Consider the following 23,463-nt stretch of genomic DNA (forward strand, 5'->3'; position numbering starts at 1 on the left):
GAGGAAACTCAGGAAGCCCAACTGCCCTGTCTGCACCCTCACGGGCTCTCCACATTTTCTGGCAGTAAAAGCCACCCTCACTGTCTCCACGTCCCTGGTGTGCTCTGCCCTGGAAATGTAACCTGTGCTCTCCTGGATCCACCCTTAAACAGAGCATGGCACGACAGCACAGAAGCTGATAGCGTGGGCTTTGCAGACGGCCTGACCTGACTCCAATTCCAACTCAGTCACTAATCCGTGACCATGAGCAAGATGTGTAGCTCTCTCGGCAGTTTTATTTTCAACTTATTGTTTTGTATTTTTGAGATAATATATTTTCAATTTACATTATAATCAAAGACTTAGTGCTCCACTAAAGAAAAAGTCAACTAATAAAAAGTACAGGCTGGACAATAGGCTAGCCCCATAAAGAATAATCAAATGGAAATATTTTCAACTTCTTTCATTTACAGTAAATTTTAAAACAGTCCTTTGGCAGTTTTGTTGCCTACGATTTATGTCTCTTTTGCTAAGTGACTGGTTTTCACTTCTGCCTTTTATTAAACAAACACTTAATGAATTTAACCTTGCTTCACCCACATTCATGTCCTGCAGAGGTGGAGAGAGAGAGAGGTCTTCCTTCCACTGGTTCACTACCCAAATGACTGCAACAGCTGGAGCTGGGCCCATCTAAAGCCAGGAGCCAGGAGCTTCTTCCGGGTCTCCCATGTGGGTGCAGGGGCCCAAGGACTTGGGCCATCTTCTACTGCTTTCCCAGGCTGTAGCAGAGAGCTGAATGGGAACTGGAGCAGTCAGGACTTGAACTGGTGGCCATAATGGATGCCAGCACTGCACGCAGCAGCTTTACCTGTAGTAAAGACAATGTAAAATTTCACATTTTAATACTGATGTTGTACACTGTTTTACTTAACATTTTGGGGAGTAACTGCCTCTGACTTCAATTCAAGAGGATACTTTTTTGTTGCTAGTATAATCTGTTTTTGTAATGGCATTAGCAAAGAAAGGGATGCTTATTATTGAAACAAAAAAGTGTGTTATCCTTGCTGATTGTTAGCTATGAATATGACAATTATTAATTGATTTACCCACAGTCTCCTGTGGAGGCTCTGGGATATAGGGTAACCAAAGCAGATAAGAATCCCTACTTTGTGTGATAGGGGCTTGGGAAAATCTCTTTTTCTTTCTGGAAGTCATATTCCTCATCAGTATGATAAGGCAATGGGCCTGTCTGGGGGCCTTTCCTGCTCAGTTTTCTCTGAGTCGCTGGGTGACTGAGATGTGTGTTCAGTGTGCACTGAGGACTGAAGCTAAGACTTGTACAGGTGGAGAAATAAAGGGAAAACTGAGTATGGCTTGTAAGTTCATCTTTTCCAGAATTATCATGATGATATCCAGTCTTGATGATAAGTTAAATTGCACTGTACACATCACTACTCTTTTATTGTTTTTAAAAAAATTATTTATTTGAATGTCAGCATGAGAGAGAGAGAGAGAGAGAGAGAGAGAGAGAATTTTCCATCCACTGGTTCACTCCCCAGATGGCCCCAATGGCCAGCACTGGGCCAGGTCAAGGCCAGGAGCTACATCTAGGTCTCCCATGGGGGTGGCAGGGGTCCAAGTATTTGGACACAGACAGAACTGAGCTTTCTACTCTAACTTCACTCTGTAGACACTCATCCTCTATCCCTTTCTCCAGCCAGCAGCTCCTTTCTCTGAATCTTCATGTTTTGTGTTCTGTACAGTGAGAAAAGGAAAAATGCTTCCTTGGGTACTGAGAGAAGGAAGAAGGATACACACAGAAAATGCACCCATAGGTACTCTGAGCAATAACCCTGGACCCATACAGGGTCCCTTCATGCATCACAGAGAGAGAGGGAGGGAGGGTGGGAGGGAGGGAGGGAGAGGGAGAGAGAGGGAGGAGAGAGAGAGATGCTACAGTCTTCCACTTGCTGATTCACTTCCTAAATGGTCCCAACAGCTGGAGCTAAGCAGATCCAAAGCTAGGAGCCAGGAGCTTCTTCCGGGTCTCCCATATGCATGTAGGTGCCCAAGGACTTGGGCCATCTTCTACTGCCTTCCCAGGCCATAACAGAGAGCTGGGTTGGAAGTGGAGCAGCCGGGACTTGAATTGTTGCCCACACTGGGATGCCGGCACTGCAGGAAGTGGCTTTATGTGCTATGCCACAGCGTCAGCCCCCACATCAACTTTTATTCTGTTCATAGAAATGTTATAATTTTTATACATTGTTTCACATCCCTTTTTTTCCCCTGTACTTAAAAGGTTTGTATGGACATAATAGATGATCTTAGTATTCCTCTCCTTGGTGTGTAACTTGGGAGAAAGATTAAGCACCCAAAGAAGAGAGAAACCTCTTTAACTTGCCATGGATGCCTGGGCACCTGAAGTGGGTGGAGATATTGATGTCACTGCCCCCTTGGGTGTGTGCTCCCCAGGGGCAGCTGTGCAGAGTGGAGGGGAGAGGTGGGTAGAGGGTGGGGTGTATCTTGGGGAAAATGAGAGGTCTTGGATGTCATCAGTGGGGAGTGTCTGATGTTGATCAGGCAGCACAGGGCTACTAGTTAGGCAGCCACTTAATGGCCAATAATCCCAGAGCTGTAGAAGTAGGCCAGAGATGCTGTTAGAACTTGACTAGGGGCCGGCGCCGCGGCTCACTAGGCTAATCCTCCACCTTGCTGTGCCGGCACACCGGGTTCTAGTCCTGGTCGGGGCGCCAGATTCTGTCCCAGTTGCTCCTCTTCCAGGCCAGCTCTCTGCTGTGGCCAGGGAGTGCAGTGGAGGATGGCCCAAGTGCTTGGGCCCTGCACCCCATGGGAGACCAGGAGAAGCACCTGGCTCCTGCCATCGGATCAGCGCAGCGCGCCGGCTGTGGCGGCCATTGGAGGGTGAACCAACGGCAAAAGAAGACCTTTCTCTCTGTCTCTCTCTCTCTCACTGTCCACTCTGCCTGTCAAAAAAAAAAAAAAAAGAAAAGAACTTGACTAGGCAGAGCTGTGTGGAGTGAGCTCAGGGCTATGAACAAGACAGTTGATAAGGGGGAAGGGGAGTGTGTGTGTCCTCTGGGAGAGTCAGAATCCTCCAATTTCCTGCCTGTGGAGGAGAGACCTTACCTGTGAGGGGACATAGTGTGCAGTCTGAGCCAGCAAAATTTGTAGTAGTGGAGGAGCTGAGTTTCCCCTTGTCTGGCATTTCTTATTTAATTGATAGCCCCCCTGAACCTTTTATTTAAGGTATACAAACTTAATGAATTTTATATCTACAAATTTAGGAACATAGTGATTCTTCCCATCCTACCCTCCCTCCCACCCGCACTCCTACCCTTCTTCCTCCTCTAATTGTGATTTCACTTTTCAGGGCCTGCAGTTCCTTGAGAGTTCTGTAACCACGCCCATCACTGGTGTCCTCTCCTCACACTCACCCAGCCTTCCCCACTATGCAGAAGGGGGCAAAACGCCTCCAAGTCTTCACTCACCTGGGCCAGATGTTTTAGATGTCTCACCTGGCCACATCTCCCTCCTGCTTCCATTCTGACCCTTCTGTCCTGGGCACAGCAATCACACCAACTTGCAGACAATACCCAGTGCTGGGTCTGCAGCTTAGCCAATAACACACTTGATTGTTCCTGCAATATGGAAAGACCTTCAGAGTGGAACCTTCTCTTCCAGGGGTCTCTGAGTACCCAGTGAGGGTCCTGTATGAAGCCTAAGGCCAAGCGCATGGCTTCCCTGGCTCTCCGGGGAACACAGGTCAGCTTAGCACTGGTTGTTATTCATGAAAATCTCCCAAAAAGTTCAGAGAAGGTTGAGATGTCCATGTGGCCTGCTGTAGTCATTGTTCCTCCTTCCCTTAGGACAGCAGCAGTGAACAAGGCTGAAGGATCATAGAGGGGTGGCTCCCAAAGGGCAGGCTCTCACCATGGATCTCACAGTGATGTATACTCAGCTCCTGGGGCAGGGCTGGTGGGGCTTCTGCACTCCCCCCCCCCCCCACACACACATAGGGTCAAGCAGAAAATGGCCTTAGAACAAGCAAGGTGCTTTTTAAAGTCTTCCCAGTTACAGCTTTCACACGGTCTGTGGCTGTTTTCTGCATTCCGTGAAAGCCCCTTTCAGAATCCAGATAGGCATTCTCCAACTTTGAATTTTTTTTAAGATTTATTTATTTATTTGAACATCTGAGGTTCAAAAAGAGAGAGAGAAAAAAAATCTTGAACTCACTGGTTCATTCCCAATTGGCTGCAACAGCTAAGGCTGGGCCAGGCCAAAACCAGGAGCCAGGAGCTTTATCCAGGTCTCCCACATGGGTGGTAGGACGAAGCACTTGAGCCATCATCTGCTGCTCTTCCCAGGCCATTACCAGGGTTATATCAGAAGTGGAGCAGCTGGGACATGAACAGTGCCCAAAGAGGATGCTGGTGTCACAGGCAGCAGCTTTATCCCCTATGCCATAACAACAGCCCCCAACTTTGAATTCTTGAAGTAGGGGTGCTGCACCAACAAGAATTAGCTCTCCTGCCTGAAAGAACTAAAAATAACAGCAATAGACAAAATAGACAGTATTTTCAAGATCCTTGACAGCTAGCACAAAAAGACCAGGGACAGGAACGCAGCGGGTGAGCCCTGTCATTGCTCCAACTCACTGTCGTCAGAGTTTCCAAGATAAACAGAGGGAGAGGAAGGTGAAGATAGGCCCAGTGGGCCCTTTGGTAGGAGGACACTGAGCTGAGAGGCCAAGAAAGACAAAGTATCATTGAGTCTGTAGGGGGCGCCCGGGGGGGGGGGTCACAGAAGGCGCCTTCTGAGCACACAGCACAGTGTGACCCAGGCGTGCACACAGGAAACCACCTAGTGTAGGGAAGTTGTTTCAAAAGCAGAGACGAGGGCCTGTCCCTCACTCAGGGCCAGAATAGTGACTGTTTGCAAAAGACAGACTTTTTCAAAAAACAAGAAAGCACGCAAACACACAAAACCCCTCCGGGCTCCATTCAGCCGGCACCACGCGCTCCTCCGCAGGGCCCCAGAGCGCCCAGAGCCCCACCCCAGGGCCTCACCGCGGCCCTCAGCCTCCGGAGCCGCCGCGCTCCCAAGGCCACGCCCACTGCCGCGCGGCCCGGCGCTTTCCCGCCCTCCGCAAGCCCCGCCCACCCGCCCGTTGCCCTCAGCCCCTCACACAGCCCAGGCCCCTCGCCCCGAGGGCGCCATCGATGACCCCCAGCCCGGCCTGCAGGCCACAGAGGGCCCTGGGGGCTGCCGCCCCCCTGGGGAACCCGGATGCGGACCCCGCTTCAGAAAACAGAGCTGTGGACAATGGAGGACCCCGCGCCAGGGCTCCGGAACGGGGACAGCGGTGCGGGGTCACTTGAGGGCCGCCTTCCGGAACCGGAGTCAGAGGAGAAGACAGGGAACCGCGGACGCGGGGCGGACCCCGCGCCGAGGGACAGGGTTCCAGGAGGACGGGCGCCGGCCCCAGGCTCAGGACGCCGCTCCTCGGGAGGAGGATGCGGGAGCCGCGCCCACAGCTCCCGGGAGGGCAGGAAGGGCCGGGCCCCCTGGAGGAGGCCGCGGGGCTGCGGAGCCCGGGCGGCAGGGGGCGCTCTCCGGGACCACAGCCTCCTGGTGTTTGTAACTCCAGGCCTTTCCTTCTTACTGTTGTGTTTATTCATTGGAGAGAGAGAATTACAGAGAGGGGGGAGGCAGAGAGAAAGGTCTTCCATGCTCTGGTTCGCTCTCCAGATGGCCACTACAAGGGGTCTCCCAGGCAGGAGCAGGCCCCAAGCCCTCGGGCCATCTTGCATGGCTTCCCCAGCCCATTAGGAGAGAGCCAGAAAGGAAGAGGGGCACCCGGGACAGGAACCAGCGCCCATGGGGGAAGCCGGCCCTGCAGCCAGAGGCTTAGCCCACCAGGACACAGCACAGGCCCAGACCACGGCGTTTCCGGTGCTGTGCCGAGAAACTGATTTGAAACTTACCAGACTCCAGGAGCTAGAATCCTGCTGTTTTTTCTCTTAGAGGAGGCCTTGCCTCCTGCGTGCGGCTTGTAGTGTATAACTTTGTTGCAGGCAGAAGTGTCTGAGAGTTAAAGTGCAGTTAAGGAAGTGAGGTTAAGGTGGCTGCAGGTCATCCCGCACTGTCTTGGGCTCAGAGGCTCTGGAGCTGGCGCAGTCACACTAAGGAGAGGAGCCCAGGAGCTGCAGCGTGGGGGCGACAGGGCGTGCACAGAAGGGCAGGGTCCAGCAGCCAGGTGGCACAGCGGGTTAGAGCCCCAGCCTGTAGCCCCGACTTCCATGGGGGCTGCTCCACTGGCTCTGCAGCTCTCTGCTGGGGCCTGGGAACGAGTAGAGGATGGGCCAAGTCCTTGGGCCCCTGCACCCACGTGGGAGACCTGGATGAAGCACCTAGTTCCTGGTTTCGGATCAGCTCAGCTCTGGCTATTGTTGTCATTTGGGGAGTGAACCAAAGACCTCTCTCTCTCTCTCTCTCTCAGGCTACACCTCTCTCTGTAACTCTGTCTTTCAAATAAAATAAAATAATTATTAAAAAAAGAAGAAGCAGGGTGGTGTCCTTTCGCGTGGGCCACATGAGTTCACTCATGTCTTCCCTGAAAGGTTGCTAGGCCCGAGGCAGCTCCACCCCGGGATTTGAGTCATTCAGTTTGTTCTGCACCTGTTCTCTCTTATCCTCATCCTATCTACTTGTGTGTGTGTGTGATTCATTTATTTATTTCTTTACTTGAGGGTTAGCACTACAGAGAGAGGGAGAGACAGAGAAAAAGGGCTTCCATCTGCTGGTTCACCACCGAAATGGCCTCAATGCCTTGCTCTGGGCTGATCTGAAGCCAGGAGTTTATCTGGGCCTCCCACATGGGTGCAGGGGCCCAAGCCCTTGGGCCATCTTCCACTGCTCTCCTAAGCGATAAGCAGAGAGCTGAATTGCAAGAGCAGCAGCTGGGACATGAACGGGATCCTGGCCCGACTGAGAGAGGCTTCCCCTACAAAGCCACAGCCGGGCCCCATCTCCTTCTGCTTTAAATCAGATGTGGAGAAATCCTGCCTGAACCCCGTGCTCACATTAATGAGATTGCAGGGATGTATGGGAAGGATCCCTCCTCCAATAGGGTGAAAACAACACCTGTGTCTTTTGTGCTTTTTCCGCATAAATTCTTAGGTGCTTTTTCTAGTTATATGAATAATGTGCTTCATATTTTGGTGTGGGTTGCCTTGAATTGTAAATTGCTTTGTATAGAGTAGACATTTTCATTATGTTAATTCTTGTAATCCATGTACATGGATGTCTTTCTAGTGTTTGTGTCTGCTTCAGGTTCTTTCACTGGTGTTTCATAATAGTCATGGTAGAGAAGACACTAAGCAATGAACAAGTAGGAGTACTTTCTACATGACTTGGCACATGTTTTAATGAGATGTGGGGGCAAAGCATTGAGGCCTGTCTGTGTCTAGCACACAGTATCTACTCAGTCACATTAGTTCTTACCAGCCCATCACCCTCTGCTCTTTCAGAATCTCCTCATTGCCTTAGACTCATGGATAACTGTTCATGGTATAATGGACCCTTCTATTCACCTATGTTAGTATTCCTCAAATGATTCAAATGTTTAGTATTATTAATAATGTCTCAAGGAGCATCATCTACATATATTTGGTGTGTCCCTTATTGATTGTGAAAGTACTTCTCCAGGTTGTAATCCTATAAAGGCAATTGCAAGATCAAATTTCTGGTACATTCCTGATGGTGCTGTTCTGGCCCCATTGCCTGGCATGAAGATTTTCCCATTCACGTTCACAGCCACTGATGAGAATGTTCTTTTCTATACCCCCTTGCAGAAACTAGACAGCCCCTGTTACCTTCTGTTAACTTTTACCAGCACTTAACTCTTTATTGTGAGATTTTATCAACTCAGATTACACTCAATAGGCCTGGAAAGGCTTCGATCAGTGGGATGCTCTGTGTTCTCTTGTATTGGATGACTGCTCTGTTCTGAGATAATCAGACAACAGCATTGCGAGCACACGAGTCTTGCATGGTGGACGCCACTGCGTGTTGGGTTCCTGCAGTGTTCTGGATTTTGCGTGTGAGGCCCTCGTTTCTCTGTCTCTCTTTCCTTTCTTTCTGCTTGCATCCTTATTCTTTCTTTCCACAGATTTGGGATTGGTCTGCTCCTGTTTTACTAGGATTTTTGAGATACTTTGTTAGGTTATTTGAAGTCTTTCTAATTATTTGATGTAGGAACTTAATCCCATAAACTTTCCTCTGATACTACTTTTAGAATTTCCCATCAAATCCAGTGTGTTGTGCTTCCGTTTTAATTGGATTCATGGGATTTTTAAATTTCCCTCTTGGTTTCTTATCCAGCCTTTATGTATTTGTATATCTTTGGGGGTTTTTTGTTGTTGATTTCTACTATTATAGCATACATTATAATTTTTTTGAATTTGTAAGATTTGCTTTATGGATCTGTCTTAATGAATGTTCCATATGTAGATGAAAAGAATGTGTATTCTGCAGCTGTGGAGTGAAATATTCTGTAGTCATCTGTTATGGCCATTTGGTCTGTAGTAGCTTCTCTCTGATGTTTGTTAATTTTTTTTCCAGGTGAACTCTTCCTGTTGATGAAAGGTGAGTGTTGAAGTCCCCCACTATCACTGCATTAGAATTCATGTGTCCTTTAGATATAATAGTTTTGTTTTATAAATTAGGGTGCTACAACAATGGGTGCATATGCACTTACCATTGTCACATCCTCTTGTTGAATCAAACCCTTGATCATTTTATAGCTACTGTCATCTCTTGTTCCAGTTTTTATCATCAAACCTATTTTATCTGATCCAACTATAGGTACTCTTGCTCACATCTAGTATCCATTAGCATAAGCATCTTTTCCCATCCTTTCCCAAAGACAGTCTCTGTGTTTGCCAGTGTGTTACTTCTAGGCAGTTCTTTGGATTTCACAGCATCGGGTGCACTTACCCAGCCTGTAAAAATGTATCTACCTGGGCAGAAACTTCTTGGTTTGATAACATCAGATTTTTCCAATTTTCTTTTGCTGTCCATGTTCTTTTGGTTTTAGCCCAAAAACTGTGTTAATGCTGCCTATTTCTTAGAACATTTGTGCTATGTTTTCCTCTGTTAGTTTCATAGTTACAGATCTTAGATTTAGATCATGATCCATTTTGAGTTGATTTTTGTAAACTAAAATCCAATTTTCCCAGTCCAATTAAACAGATGTGCATATCTCCAGGTATTGTTTTCCACAACTTTGTCAAAAGTAAGTGGGATGTAGGTGCGTGAATTTCTAGGGGTTCTCTTTTTTTCCATTGTCCTATGTGTCTATTGCTATGTTGGTACCATACTGTTTTGGTCTCAGTAGCCTTGTGGCATATCTTTAATTTTGAACTGTGGTGCCTTCAGCTTTGGCTTCATTCTGTTAAGAATATTTTGAGTATTCCAAGCTTTTTGTGTTTTCATAAGAATTTTAAGATTTTTTTCTTATTCTGTGAGGATGTCATCAGTATTTTGATGGGGGCTACATTAAATCTCTAAGTTGTTTTGGGTAGTTTTGATATTTTAATAATATTAATTCTTCCAAATCAAGAATATATGAGGGAATTCCATTATTTTGTGTCTACTTCATTTTCTTTCATTAGATTCAATGTGTTTGAATTTTCATTGAAGAGGACTTTCACATCCTGGTTGAACTTTTCATAAGGTATTTAATTTTTTGTATCTGTATAGAATTGGATAGCACTTATCAATTCTCATCAAGATGGTTGTGAGTATACAATAAAACCATTGACTTTGGAATTCCAAACTGTTAGCTAATGAAGAATTAATAATCCAGAACATATGAGGAAAGGAAACACTGCACCTGTGAGGTAGACACCTCAAGTGGGATTTCCCTGGGTCATGGAGGGAGATGTGAATGAGGTGTTGGAGGCATTTGTTACATGTGGATGCTGTGTGTGATTCCTTCCATCTGTGCTACTCTGACAATAAACACACTGCTTATCTGTCCCCATGTGCAGTGGACATAGGGTGACAATGACAGTGACTCTAATTCAGCAAGGGCAAAAATGGAGCCTACAAGGAAGTCATGGATCCAAAAGTTATCAAGTTGAGATGGGTAAATCCAACAGGACTTCCTGGGATAGCTTTCAAGGCCGAGGACTAATCCTCTGTGACGTGGGGCCTTGCCTCTGGGTCTCAGCCTGTGATACTTCCATCTTCATTTGATCCAGTAATCATGCTTTCTTCTCACACTCCTCTGATGTGTGTCTTCTTCCTGGTGTCAGCAGCCTTCTCTTGGTTGTTTTGCACATACACTTTACCTGAGTCAGTCTGCCAATGCCCCGTGCTTGGCTCTGATCACTTTCTAACAGGGGCTTTTCTCACGATCTCAGGCACCTCAGGAAAATCTTTATTGACCCGATATCCATTGGTCATTGTGGTTTTTAATTTTTTATCATTGAAACTGGCAACATTGCCTAGCAGAAAAGCTAGGTCCGCAGAGGTCCAGAATGAATCTCTACTCTCCCTGGCTCCAGGAGACAAAAAGAAGAACATGGATCTCCATACAGAAATGACCTCCACAAGGTCTGACACTCTCCAGCATTGCAGCAGAGGAGAAATCCTGAGGGAGAATTCCAGAGGTAAGGGCCCACACAGGACAGGCAGGGCTGTGTTAAATACTCATTCAACTTGTGTGTTCTCTGGTCCCATTCTATCACCCAGTGATTGAAAACAGACAGAGAATACATAATGGGACAATAGAAATGTGGGAAAAGCTGTGTCCAAGGAATGACCCTCATACTTTTGTTTGTTTGTTTTTAGCAGCAGAAATAGCAGTGCTTTATCTGAAGTCTACAAAACCCAACAATGCATTCTTGGAAGATAAGAGCCATGCTCGGCACAGGGAAGCTGAAGGTCAAAGCTCATAGGGTGGCCCTCCTTCCATCAGGTGCTGTGGTGCTGAGAAAACCTCTTAGTCTCTATGGACCCCAGGTTCCTCATCAGTGAGGTAAAGTGTGTATTGTTCCTCTCTGAGGTCCTGCTGCTTAGGTTCCTCTGAGTCCCTGGGGAACCACACGTGCCCTGGGAACTGAGGCTGAGAGCTGACCTAGTCCCTCCTCTGTGTCTCCTCCCAGATCCGGAGCTGAGTCCACATCCTGAGAACCCAGAACTGAAGGTGCAGATGAAGGAAGATGAGCAGCTCTATGGGACGTGAGAATGACCCAGAGAATGACAAGGTAATGTTAGGGTGAGACCAAGTGTGGGTGAGATGAAGGACACATTGTGTCGGAAACCTCAGGGGATACTCAGAAAGGCCTACTCCACTGTCCAGCCCCTGAAGGAGCCACCTTCCATAAGCACTGAGGTCAGGAGAGAAACTGACTCCACAGTGAACCTGTGCACCTGGCCAGGGAGATCCCTGGATGGAATCAGAGCAGGTTTATGCTGAACACAAGCTTTCCATGCAAACTAGAGATCCTGGTAACTTCAGTGTCACCACCAAAAAAAAAAAAAAAAAAAAAAAAAAAAAAAAAAAAAAAAGAGGGAGAGAAAGAGAAAGCGCACCCTTCCTGCCCTCTTCAGCTAGGTACATTTTCTCATCCATGCTCAATTCTGCCATGCAACACACTGCACAATCCAATAAAATGGCAGTGGTGCAGTTCCACAGCCCCAAAGTAAGGATCCCCACGATCCCCACGATCCCCACATGGGGCCAAGACCTATGTACATTGTTCACAAGGCTTTTGCTTTCTCTGTGCTATAGTGTGAAAGCACTCACAGAACTGAGTAGCCAAAATAATTAATCATTCATCTGAGAAATTGGCAAAGGACCTGAGTAGAATTACTCCATGAAAGGAATATGCACTGCTACCAGGTTATGACAAGTTGCCCATTATCAGTACTCATCAGGGAAACACCATTCCAAACCACAGAGAGATATAATCACCTTTGAGAAGCAGTAACCTTGGACAGCCCTTTGCTAGGCTGTTGAGTAACAGTTCTCTTAGTTTTCTTGTTCCATTCTGTCTTTTTTTCTTTCTCAGACTAAACAGGAGAGTTGGAGGAGGAAGAGGGGGAGAATAGGTGGGAGGGCAGGTAGGTGGGAAGAAGGACTACGTTCTTAATGTTGCATTTATGACATACATACAACATTAAATAAAGAAGTTAATTTAAAAAACTACTTCAAATATGTAACACACATATTCCTAAAAATAAGTAGGTCATCATTATATAAATAGTTGAGAATAAATTCGTAAATGTCCCAATATGTCAAATTTCCTGTTCAAAGTCATCGATAAGAAAATGAATAGACAGGCCAACATAGGGAGAAAACATTTTGAAATTACATACCTGATATAACAATTCTATTCAGTGAAGTAAAAGAACTCTCAAAATTCCTTTCTAAGAAAATAAAATGACCCATTTATCAGGGAAGCTTAAAATTCATCATTTCAAACAGGTAGAAAAGCCTTGAGATCTCTTTAAACAGCAGGTGGGGTGACTTCCTAACAGCCCAGAGAAAGGAAGGCTTGTTGGGACACATTTTCTGTCTCGGTATTTTCATACACATACATGGCTATATGAGTGATACATGCTTAGGTGATTTGGGGATATGGTCTGTGGTGTCAGTGCAGGATCTATAACTATGAGACTGGCAGATGGGTAGGTTGTCCCCACCAGTGGGGGTCTTGTGCCTCAACCTAGCTTAGGCCCCTGGAAGGCAGAGTTCCAAAGATTCCGTGACGCTCTCCACCTTCTAATTCTGCGATGGCAACGGCAGACCGTTAGCTGCCACACAACAGCCAGTCCTAGCAGAGACTGAGCTACAGGCAGTGCCTTCAATCTAGGCTTTGGCAGTTTTATCCTTGTTTGTCCAGTGAAGAACTTCCCAGTGTTGTTGGGCTGTGGATCAGGAGTTTCACATCAGTAAGTGAAGCTGGACAGTTATTGTCACCCCTCAAGCCTACCTGAAACTCTTGGATGTCATTTGTTTGACCCTTGCCTGTGTTTGGGTTTCCTCTCCCCAGTCCCTGTTGTCCTGCTGTGACACACCATCAGCATGGCAGGATCCCACAGCCCTGCATCAGATCCCGTGGCAGAACTGAACGACCTCGAATGCCAGCAATTGCGATCCCAGCTGGCGAAGAGCCAACAGGACTGCTGGGAGCTCCAGGAGAAGTTTCTCATAGCTGAGGCTACAAACTTTGCCCTGGCCATGGAGCTGAAAAAATACAGTAAGTTCTCTCAGGTCATTTCACCACAGTGATGATTGTCCTGTATCTTCTCCTGAGGAACTAAATGGCCTCACTACGTGATTTTTGTCTTCCTTTTGCTGAACTTAATTTCCTCCTGACCACACTCCCAAGCTGACACACAGGGTTCACAAGTTTTCCAAGGTAGCAGTGAGGTGTAGGGTGACAGGAGTGCTGAATCTGTCATGGATTCCTGATGAGGCATAGAGCTGCCTGTTGTCCTCAGGCTCAGGCTCCACCATATTGAGTGCATGTTTATGATCATCCTGTCTGTGTCAGCTCCTGCAGCCTTATACCATCACTGTGGGCCTCATTTCTGGGGCTAACGTATGTCACTCAATTCAAGCTTCTGTTGACTTCCCATTGGCAAAGCACTGTCCTAGGTCCAGAAGTGGACATGTGTTCAGAGTGAGCAGGATGGGCTTCCAGAGAGACAGAGAGTCTCCTGTGCACTGGAACTCTGGTATCCATGGAAACACCCTCACAACACAGCCTCCCCACTGGGAGAAAAATCCTGCTCCCAGAGCACAAGTTCTTCTTCCAGAAGAGGAAGACGCTGCCTGAGACCTGGGAGTGGGAACACAGGGTGTACAGGGGGAATCAGGGCTACTCACCTGAGTGCCCCCCATTGCCCACCTTCTCTGTAACTTTGATTTCTCTCCCATTCATAGGTACAATCTAGATTGTCACAATAAAATGTGCTCCTTCTTTCCTATACAACTCCAAGGATGGTTCCTTGCTCAAGATCAACAAAATCCATGAGGCCCTTATTGCACTGTTTCTAATTTAGCAGGAACTATACTTTTTATTGGGCCATATTGCCTCAGGGCCTTACTTTGTTATACATTGTACTCTACACAGTTCCATGAAAGATGGTCCCTTAAGACTGTAATAACAAACACTTGAAATCTTACCCAATGCAAGGAAACAGTCCTACACCCTTATCAAGCTCCCAAACATACAGAAGGTGATGACATCATGTCCCAGGTTCTTGTTTGACCTGAGAGGCTGCAAGACTTGCTGAGTCCAGTGGCTCATGATTCAGTCTGAGCTCAGGGGCTGGGAACTCTGATTCTGTAAACACCAGTGGAATCACATTGTCAAGTCACCTTCTGTATCTTTGAGGTTCTTTTTTCCCATTTTATTGGGAAATAGCAGGGTCAGTGCTGTGGTTCAGCAGGTAAAGCTGCTGCCTGCAGTGCTGGCATCCCATATGGGTACTAGTTCAATTCTGGCTGGTCCACTACCAATCCAGCTCTCTGCTATGGCCTCAAAAACAGTAGAAGAAAACCCATGTACTTAGGCCCCTGCATCCCCATGGGAAACCTAGAAACAGCTCTTGGCTCCTGGCTTCAGATTGGCACAGCTCCAACCTTGCAGCCATTTGGGGAGTGAACCAGCTCATGGAGTCTCTCTCTCGCTCTCTCTCTCTCTCTGCCTATGTCTCTCTGTAACTCTGCCTTTCAAATAAATAAATAAATCTTTTAAAAATAGGAAATTTCAGATGCTATGTAGTGAGGTGATGAAATACAGATGTGAAACCCCCAATCTGGAGCCTGGCCCTGGAGTTCTTTTGGTCTTCAGCAGGCACTGACTACAAAAGCACCTCCCTGAGTTCTGCGTGTCTGTCTTTCCCCAGATTGTGAGAAGTTTAAAAACATCATTGAGTCCATACTGACCAAGAAGCTCCACTTGGAGGAGCCGCTGGCAGAGAAGCCCACGGTCCCAGAGCTGCTCAGGTAAGGGTGTCTGTGTGGGGCAGGCAGGTGGGAGGTGTGTGGGTGTCTCCAGTGGGGCAGCTCAGAAGGGAGAACTGAGGCATCTCAGGCATGGAAAGCCAAGGCACTGTGGCAAAAAATGTTCTCCATGTAGGATCACTGTGGGACCCCAGACAAAGAAGTGGCCATCAAAGGAGGATGCACTTTTCTCTAAGGGAGGAGAGAACTTCCACTTTGCTGATGGCCTTGTCTAAATACAGACAGAGTTTTCAAAATGCTTCCATAGCCTAGTCAGCTCATGTCATGAGCCTTGTGTGGTCCCTGACAACATACAGAGGAGTGCTAATTGTTCAATTAACAGCAGGAGTCACTGTGCACTGACTCCCCATGCAGGACCTCTGTCCTCAATGAGTTTTATTAAGAGAGAGTTACAGTGAAACATTTCTCAAACAGTTTTTATTCTTGTGTGGGTGTGTGTGGGAATTGTTGAAATCATTACTTAATATAGAGTTGGTCTTCTGTGTACAAAGTTCATTGAAAATGCATCTCAATGGAGAATGAGACTGAGAAGTAGAGAGGGAAGAGGAGCTGGGCTGGGAGTGTGGGTGGTACGCTGGGTATGGGGAGAAGAATAACTATATTCCTAAAGTTGTCTTATGAAATGTATATTCCTTAAAATAAATGAATGAATAAATTTTTAAAAATAAATGGTAAAAATTAATTTTACAATGAAAGTAAAAGTGAATAGGTACTTTGAAAAAATTCTCCCTTCAGGAGAAATTAAAATGAAAATACATTTTTCCCTCCTCAATTACTGTTTATTTCCCTAATAAAATGGTATGAATAGATAATAATAATAAAAAAAGACATCATGGAGTCCGTGTTGACCAAGAAGCTACACGTGGAGGCCCCTGCCAAAGCAGCCCAGGTCTGCTGAGCTGCTCAGGTAAGGCTCTCTGTGTAGGGCAGGCAGGTGGGGATGTGTTTCACTAGTGGGCAGCCCAAATCAAAAACTGAGCCAGCCTGTGCCAAACAAGGGCAGAGATTTACAGCAAAGCCCTGTGTCTCAGACGTTATAAAACAAGGAGGGAGCAGAGGAATCTGATTTCAGAGCTGCAAGTGTGGAGTCTGTAAGTAAGGTGTCCAGATGGATGGGCTCCCATGGGGCCCTCCTGTTTACTCTCTCTTCTGCAACAGGAAATCCCCATGGCTGTGTTTCTGGGAATCCAGTCACCAGTTAGCTTTGGTCCTCTGTAGGTGGCGCTATGCCTGTTCTCTCTTCTTCCCATGTTCTCATGGTTCCCTTAGTGTGGAGGTGCTTTTCTGTGGGCACTCACCTCGAGATGGAGCTGCATTGGGTCTTCTCAGGGGAGGAGGGGGGATGCTGGGCTCCTCTGTTTGGTCACCTTGCAATCAATCCTCATTTACCCTTAGTCACCATCACCTCCTGATATAGAAGACTGATGCTTAGCTTGGCCCTGCCAGACCTTCATTCTTGTTTCTTGCCATGTAACCCCTGCATGCACCATGATTCCCAGTCACTGCACTGTACACTGTGTGTCTTCCTACATGGAAATGCCTGTGGCTGGAAGGAGGAACTGAATTAGCACCTTTATGAAGGCAGGTGAGGAAGGAAGAATCCTTGCACTGTTGATAGAAAATAACCCAAATGGAATCTCAGGAATTGTGACAAGATCTTTCTCTAAAAGTGGGAGCAAAGGCCTTGTGTTGTCCTTTGCTTTTCTTGGCACAGATATTTCTCCAAACCTGAGTGGTGATGCTGGTGGAGGGCACTATAAGGCATTGTTATGAAAATCTGTTGAAACACAGAGAGCCTAACACTCATCCCTTCCCATCTAGAACTTTCTCCACTCTTGCACCTTAGACATTGCCGTGGCATCCTTGAAGATCAGGACCAAGAACTTTCCCAGTTACGTCCAAAGGTCCAAAGGGGGAGAAATCTAGCCCACATCCTGCAGCAGTACCTGAAGGACGTGCTCACTGTGCATGACCCTGAGACCTGTACGGGGCAGGGCTTCCGACGACTGCTCACTGAGGCTGTCCGGCTGTCAGCGTGCCTTGAGGACCTGCTTGGAGCAGGTAAGCTGGGCACAGGCTGTCATTTGAGAAGCCTCAGGGGTTCAGATGCATTCATCTCTCTGCCATGGGCATTTGCCTCAGCTCTTCTTGATACTGAACATGTGTGCCATGACAAGGTCAGCTCTGCTTGGGAAAAACAGGGGCAGAGAAGTCTTTCAAGTTTGCAGTATCCCAAAGCTCTCCTCCCTTCCTGATTGTGGTGGGCCTTTGGGGGAAGAGGCAGGGTCCATCCTCATATTAAGACCAGAAAGACCTTGTGGAGTGAGGCCACTGTTAGGCTGAACAAAGTCACTGAGCTAAGTTGAATGGAAGCCTCCAGCTCTGTGCTCAGTGTGGTTTTCAAATGGTAGACAGCTGATTGCTTTCTCCATCCAGGATTTCTCTATCCTCATTCACTAAATGGACCAAAAACTCGGGCAGAGCAGATGTAACCATCAAAGGTGGGAGCTGTTTTTTGTATGTTTCCCAATAGGACAAAGGCCCTCCTCTCCCTGGGAGTGCCAGACCAGGCACTAGCGTTAGTAGAACTTCAGTGAGGAAAGCTGTTGAGAAGGGAACTCATAACACAGAGAGAATTTCCTCTAATGATACAGCAGAGAAAACGTGGAGGGCCTGTGAGGGAGGGATGGAAGTCGGGTTCTTTGCTTCTTCATGACAGCTGGAGGTTCTCTGTGAGACCCATGGGAACATAGAACCCATGCCTTGGACTCCCACTAGTGGCAGGATGAGGGATAACAGGCAGAAGTCCCAGGGAAGCTTGAGAAGCTTCCAGTGATATGGGAGCAAAGGATGTTGGCCTAGTTTCAGGCAGAATCTGCCATGATTCTGATCTCCAAGTGCAGAGACACAAAGCCTGATGGACCACAAGAGAATGGCAAGGTGTTCCTTTAAACACAGAATATTTGAAGTTTTTGTCCACTATTGGCCCATATGTAGATATTCATATGCACACAGAGGCCACCTTGATTGTAGTGGGGTAGGGGGTTATAATATCTGATTGGACATTTCTGAATTTGTTTACAGAAAATATTGAAGAGGAGGAAACACCAGCACAAGGACCTGTTGCTGACAGGTAATAGTGAATGATTAGGAGCTGGCAACAAATGGGTAAAGGATGCGCAGGGTCTCCTAAAGAACAGAAAAGGGGCCGAGACAGTCATGGAGTTGAGATGCACGCAGAAACACAACTGCAGATTGTGTTGAGTCCTTCCTTGCCAACTAGGAAATCCCCCTGTTCAAGTAGTTGTCTGTTGTCCTGGTCCTAGTTGCTGATAGGATCCATCATGAACTCACAGCCTTAGGTGTTGCCTGCACACAAAGGGAACCTCTGTTCTCTGCTTTCTGGAAAAGGGAGGAAGATGCTCATCTCCTTTCTACAGAGTTAGCTGAAGTTCTCATCAGAGAAAACTAGCAAAGAGGCAATGTGCAAAGGGAGCAGTTAGGAAGAATCCAGCCAGGTTCAACTGCAGAAAAGCACCTCTACAAAACCATGTTTGTTGTTCTGTGACTTGGTTAAGAGAAGGCCCAGAAGGTAGCACACCTCTAGAATCTGCCAAGCCCCTAGGACCTTGATCACATGGCTGCAGGACACTGCAACAACCCAACCTGAGCACAGGGTGTCAGCCCGTATGGCTGTCAATGTGTGCTTGTGCTGTGACTGTGCCATGCAGCGACAGTGGAGGCTGCTTCCTCATTAGCTGCTGTGTATTGAGTGTGATGAGCAGAGGCTGATCTCTTCCCAGGCCCTCTCCCCCTAGGCAGTCACACGGTGTCCAGAGTGGAGGGAACCACCTCTATGCTGTCTATGACTGATCCCTTATGCACCCCATCCAAACCAGCCAACCCCCTGGTGTCTCTTCCTTCTTGGTTTCATCTCTGTCATCCTTATCCCACCTGGCTTCTCAGGGAGCTCTTGGAAGTGGATGAAATGGAAACCCCACAAAGTTCACAGCAGGAAACATCTATCACTGGTGCTGTTGACCACCTGCCGAGTGACTCCTGCCTGCCTGAGGGCACTGTGCAAATGTCTCCTGATGCTAAGGACACCCACGGTGTGCTAGGTGTAGATGGGGAATACGCTTGTTCACACAAGAAAGAAGAACCTGTCACCATTCTCCCAGGTACCCTCTCCATTCTTTGTACACAATAACTCTTGGGTTGATTAGGGTCACTTTTGAGCACAGGCCCTGCAGACACAAGTTGGTTTCAATCAGGGTCCAGGTTGTGGCACTGAACATAGACATCAGGAGAGTCAAGGAGCTTCCCTCCCCTCAGATGCTGTTTGTCTCACTGCACCCCAGCCTATGGGAACATACAGAGGCCCTGTATAGGAAGTGCCTTTCAGACACTCTAACTTAGAAATAATGCCTGCTGTCATCTGCAGTGATATCATTCTGTTCTACTACTGCATCCCTGGAGTTCTAGCCCCATGCAGGCTTTTGGTAACACTTCCCATGTGTGGGCCAAGTTGTGATCCTAGTTTCCCTACTTCCATCCCTAGTCTCTATCTCCTTTAAGACAGCTTATCTTAGCTATGCAATCATCTCAAAACCAGGACACAAAGTCTTTTATACTGTACTCACTGTACAGTTCCAAAAAATAGCTGAATCCAGGAACATCCCTTCAAAATCAGTGTTCAATGTTTCTCTATAACTGCATAGAATTATTTATGTGAGGTGTTATGGAGTTCATTCAGCATTCTATAGAAACTCCTCTACCCTTATTCACCATGATCAGTCTGATAGGATGAGTCAGTACTATAGCAACACTCCTAGATTTTAGATAAATAAATCCTAAAGGGCCTGGGGAGAGAGCTCTTGAATTGCTTGTATTGTTCCCATAGACAAGAGGGAGATTACTCATGAGCAACTCTTAGAATAGCCAAGATTCTGTGTGGCATCAAACAGGTTTCAATTCCAGGGCATGCAGACTCCATGCATAGCTCTCTCCCAGTGTTCTACCTCCTCTCCACAGTCAGCAACCTGGGTCCTTTAATGAGAGCAGCCTGACAACTGCAGTTTGCCTCCTAGAAAGTTCTTGGGCTGTGAGCTTAGAATCCCTGAGGACCATTGCAGGCTGTTTCTAAGGGTTCTGGGCAGAGGTTATTGAGATGCTGATCCAACTGTGAACAGGGAGATTTGACCCCTTGCCCAGGATGGCTCACCAAGGCCATCTCCTGATGTCAACTTAGTCCTCCTGGAGGATTTCTGTCACAGTTCCCTGTTCTCACATGAGAACAATCTGTCCTCTTGGTAGTAGTGGCCATTGGATACCAATATCTGACCCAAAACCTGCTTAACCTGGTCAATCTCTCTGAATTTGTTTGCAGAAAATCAATATCATGAAGTGGAGGTACAAGAGCAAGTTGTCACATACACTTCCAGGTAACTCGGAGGCAGAGCAGACAGTGTAGCATGGACTACTAGGGAATCGAAATGCTGGAGGAACTGGTGACTAGAGCCATTTGGAACATTCAGCCAATGATGAAATGGCTCTGTTCCTAACGTTCCCTTTTGTATTGTTTCCCTCTATATTCCCCCTTTGAAAATCCCTCACATATTTTTACCTGTAGTCTGATGACAAAGTCACTTCTGTACCTGTGATGTGTGTCTTCAGTGTCTCTGCCCTCCCATCTCAGCAGGGAGCTCCCAGAGGAGCAAGAGCAGGAAGACCCAGAGGACTCGCTGGACGAGTGCTACCTCACTCCCTCGATTTTTCCGATTGTTTCTGAGCTTGACCATTCCACGTGGAGCAGCTGGTGCCCCCTGCAGCAGCAGGACATGCTCTCTGCTCCAGATGCAGATGGTGAGTCCCCCACTGTGAGGTGATACAACCCCCTCTGCTTGCCAAGGAGCCCGCACTATCCTTGCACTCCTCACTCCCACCTGACTGAGAGGGCTCCCGGACATGGGATGGTCTGAGACATTCTCAGCATCTGTTCTTTTTCAACCAGTCTGTTGCACAGGTGTGGTTGGCCCATCCAGCCTTGCTGTCCTCCCATTCCTTGTGTGGCTTTGTCACTCAGATTCCAGTGCTCAGTCATTGCCAGAAGAATGTCACAGATGCACAAAACCTAAGCAGCACATCTCATGCTTGTCTCTGCCGTCTGTGCCTAATGAAGCAGACCCCTCTGCCCCCTGCAGTGTTGATCACACGAGTCATTCCCCATCCCTGTCATGTGACATTGTTTCCTGTCAGAGCCAGCACCATGCTCATCTCCATTGCAGTCAAGATACTCCCCCTGTTTCATTGAACCCAACCACGTTGTCTGTCCCTTCAACGTTGGCATCATTTTACCTACCACACGTACAGAATGTTCTGCCATTCCTTTAGTAGTGTGTCCCCAGGCTGCAAGTCTGAGACCTGTGCTTAGAGATTCCATGAGTAGCCAAGTTTTCTCTTGTGCTGCACACATGCACTCTGATACCCAGAACTGAAAATTCACCTGTTCCACCTTTTATCTTATCCTCAATGCACAAAATATGGTAAACCACAAACTACCAAGATAGCTTGTTTGAGAACCATGGGCACTGCACTCCCTCTCATGGAAAGGAATCACACTAGGAACCAAGTGTCTCCAGAGAATATTATTTTAGATTTGATTTTACCTTATGAAAGGCAGAATTAGAGAGAGAAACAGGGAGAGAAGAGAGGCAACTCTTGCATACTCTGGTCTGCTCCCCACATGGCCACAATGGCATCGACTGGACCAGGCCCAGGGAGGAACTAGGAGTTTCCTCCAGGTCTCCTATGTGGGTGCAGGGCCCAAGTACTGGGCCATCTTCTACTGCATTCCCAGGTGCATTAGAGGGATCTGGATCAGAAGTAGAAGAGCCAGGACTTGAACCGGCATTCACATGGGATCCTGGGGTTAAAGGCAGCAGCTTTACCTGCTATGCCACAGCACCCACACTTGGGAAAATTTGTTTCATTTGTGTAGGGAATCAGGTCAGCGATTATTGGTGTGATGACTGGAGGAATAGGGAGGTTTACCTCATGTGTCAAAGAAAAATGAACAAGCTAGTTCCCTCAGAAATGACCTCCACCCTCTAGACAATTCCTATCTGAGGAGTCGGCAGTGACACTGAGGATACTGGTGTGCTGTGCTAGCGCTGGACAGCGCATTGTACAGGCTTTGAGGGAATCATCCTAGATGACTGTGCCTATTTGAATTCATTTGCAGAAAAGGAAAATGACAATGATGAAGTGGAAGTTGAGACACAAGCCCTATCACACTCCAGGTGAGTCTTAGGAACCCTGGGCAGTGAGCTTAGTGCTGACACGGGCAGACTCCTGGTCCAGGGAAGAAGAGCAGTGCCACTGGGCATCTCCCATCCATTGAGCCAACCCTGTGGTACCCCGTGAGCACTGCTGTGTGCCATCGTTAGGGTACTACTTCTCCCTACCTTTTCCACGTAGTGACCTGCAGCAGGCTGACTCCATGAAGGAGCCTCTCCAGGGATTCCTTGCCATCATTGCCTCTCTTGTGTACAGTGAAGGGCAGGGTGCTGCTCACAGGTCTCCTCTTCTCATGAGCTTCTCTGCACCCCATTAATCACGTGAAACCACCTGACAGAAACTAGTGCCTCAGCACTGAGAATAAGACTGACAGCTGAAGCTGTGATACTCTCCAGTATCCTAAAATGTGAATTCATTGACTCTGCATGTAATTTACATAAATCTGTTGAAGCCAGTTTTCATTTTCCAAATACTCATGGGTACTAGTGGACCAACTGAGAGTCATTTCTCCAGGCTGAGATCCTAATGACCTCATCACAGAGGAAATCCTCTATTTCTCTCTGCTTCTGTCTCCATGCACTTTCAATATTTCTGCTACTCACCTATCACCTCAAACCTAATACTCTTTCTCCAAGAAGATGACAGTACTGTTTGACTGTTTACTTTTCGTTGACTTCAAGCAGTACAAATAAGCAAAAAGAAGTCTACAAGCACACATAGATTTAATAACGTTTAATATTTGGCTGTAGTTGATTCATGGGTAAATATTATATATCTACACATACAAACTATTCTCAGTGAAGGCAGTGGGGTTTCTGTTTTACCTGGCATTCCATTTGCCACGTGCTTCATATGAGCACTTGATTTTTCCTCACATGAAAGCTGCCTGTGTTAACGTTCAGTTTGTCTACCCCAGGTGGTCAGCAAGGAGCCTCCTCAAATGGAAGACATCGCATCCTGTCTGCACCATTAGTAGCCAGTCTTCCCCATATAGGGACAAAGTTGTGGGTGGCCCCTTGCTCGGCCCAGCCACTACTGGAAGCCTCCTCTTTGGAACTGCTTGGAAAGGGGCTTTCTGTTCCCTTTCTGTTTCTCACCCACCTTTCCCTCCCTCC

At 47.2% G+C, this 23,463-nt stretch overlaps 1 protein-coding gene across 7 annotated transcripts in view; it reads left to right on the forward strand.

Annotated features, from left to right (window-relative positions):
* Nucleotides 1-5,181: 5,181 nt before the first annotated feature.
* LOC127489429 (putative neuroblastoma breakpoint family member 5) overlaps nt 5,182-23,463 on the forward strand; it is a 28,506-nt gene continuing 10,224 nt past the window's right edge. Inside the window, exons 1-13 of one of the 7 annotated variants that reach the window (XM_070077236.1) lie at nt 5,182-8,649; nt 9,678-9,739; nt 10,575-10,679; nt 10,861-11,047; nt 11,175-11,276; nt 13,068-13,274; nt 14,932-15,031; nt 16,896-17,110; nt 18,134-18,182; nt 19,016-19,230; nt 20,439-20,493; nt 20,748-20,914; nt 22,293-22,350. In XM_070077236.1, the coding sequence (XP_069933337.1) occupies nt 13,100-13,274; nt 14,932-15,031; nt 16,896-17,110; nt 18,134-18,182; nt 19,016-19,230; nt 20,439-20,493; nt 20,748-20,914; nt 22,293-22,350 (1,034 nt within the window). In that variant the 5' untranslated portion in view covers nt 5,182-8,649; nt 9,678-9,739; nt 10,575-10,679; ... (1 more) ...; nt 11,175-11,276; nt 13,068-13,099. Of the gene's footprint in view, nt 8,650-9,677; nt 9,740-9,768; nt 10,680-10,860; nt 11,277-12,402; nt 12,967-13,067; nt 13,275-14,931; nt 15,032-16,895; nt 17,111-18,133; nt 18,183-19,015; nt 19,231-20,438; nt 20,494-20,747; nt 20,915-22,292; nt 23,460-23,463 lie in introns of those variants that run through there. The other 6 variants (XM_070077241.1, XM_070077238.1, XM_070077242.1 and 3 more) reach the window with 6 other exon arrangements.

The sequence above is a fragment of the Oryctolagus cuniculus genome, chromosome 7, assembly GCF_964237555.1.
Source record: "Oryctolagus cuniculus chromosome 7, mOryCun1.1, whole genome shotgun sequence".
NCBI lineage: Eukaryota > Metazoa > Chordata > Mammalia > Lagomorpha > Leporidae > Oryctolagus > Oryctolagus cuniculus.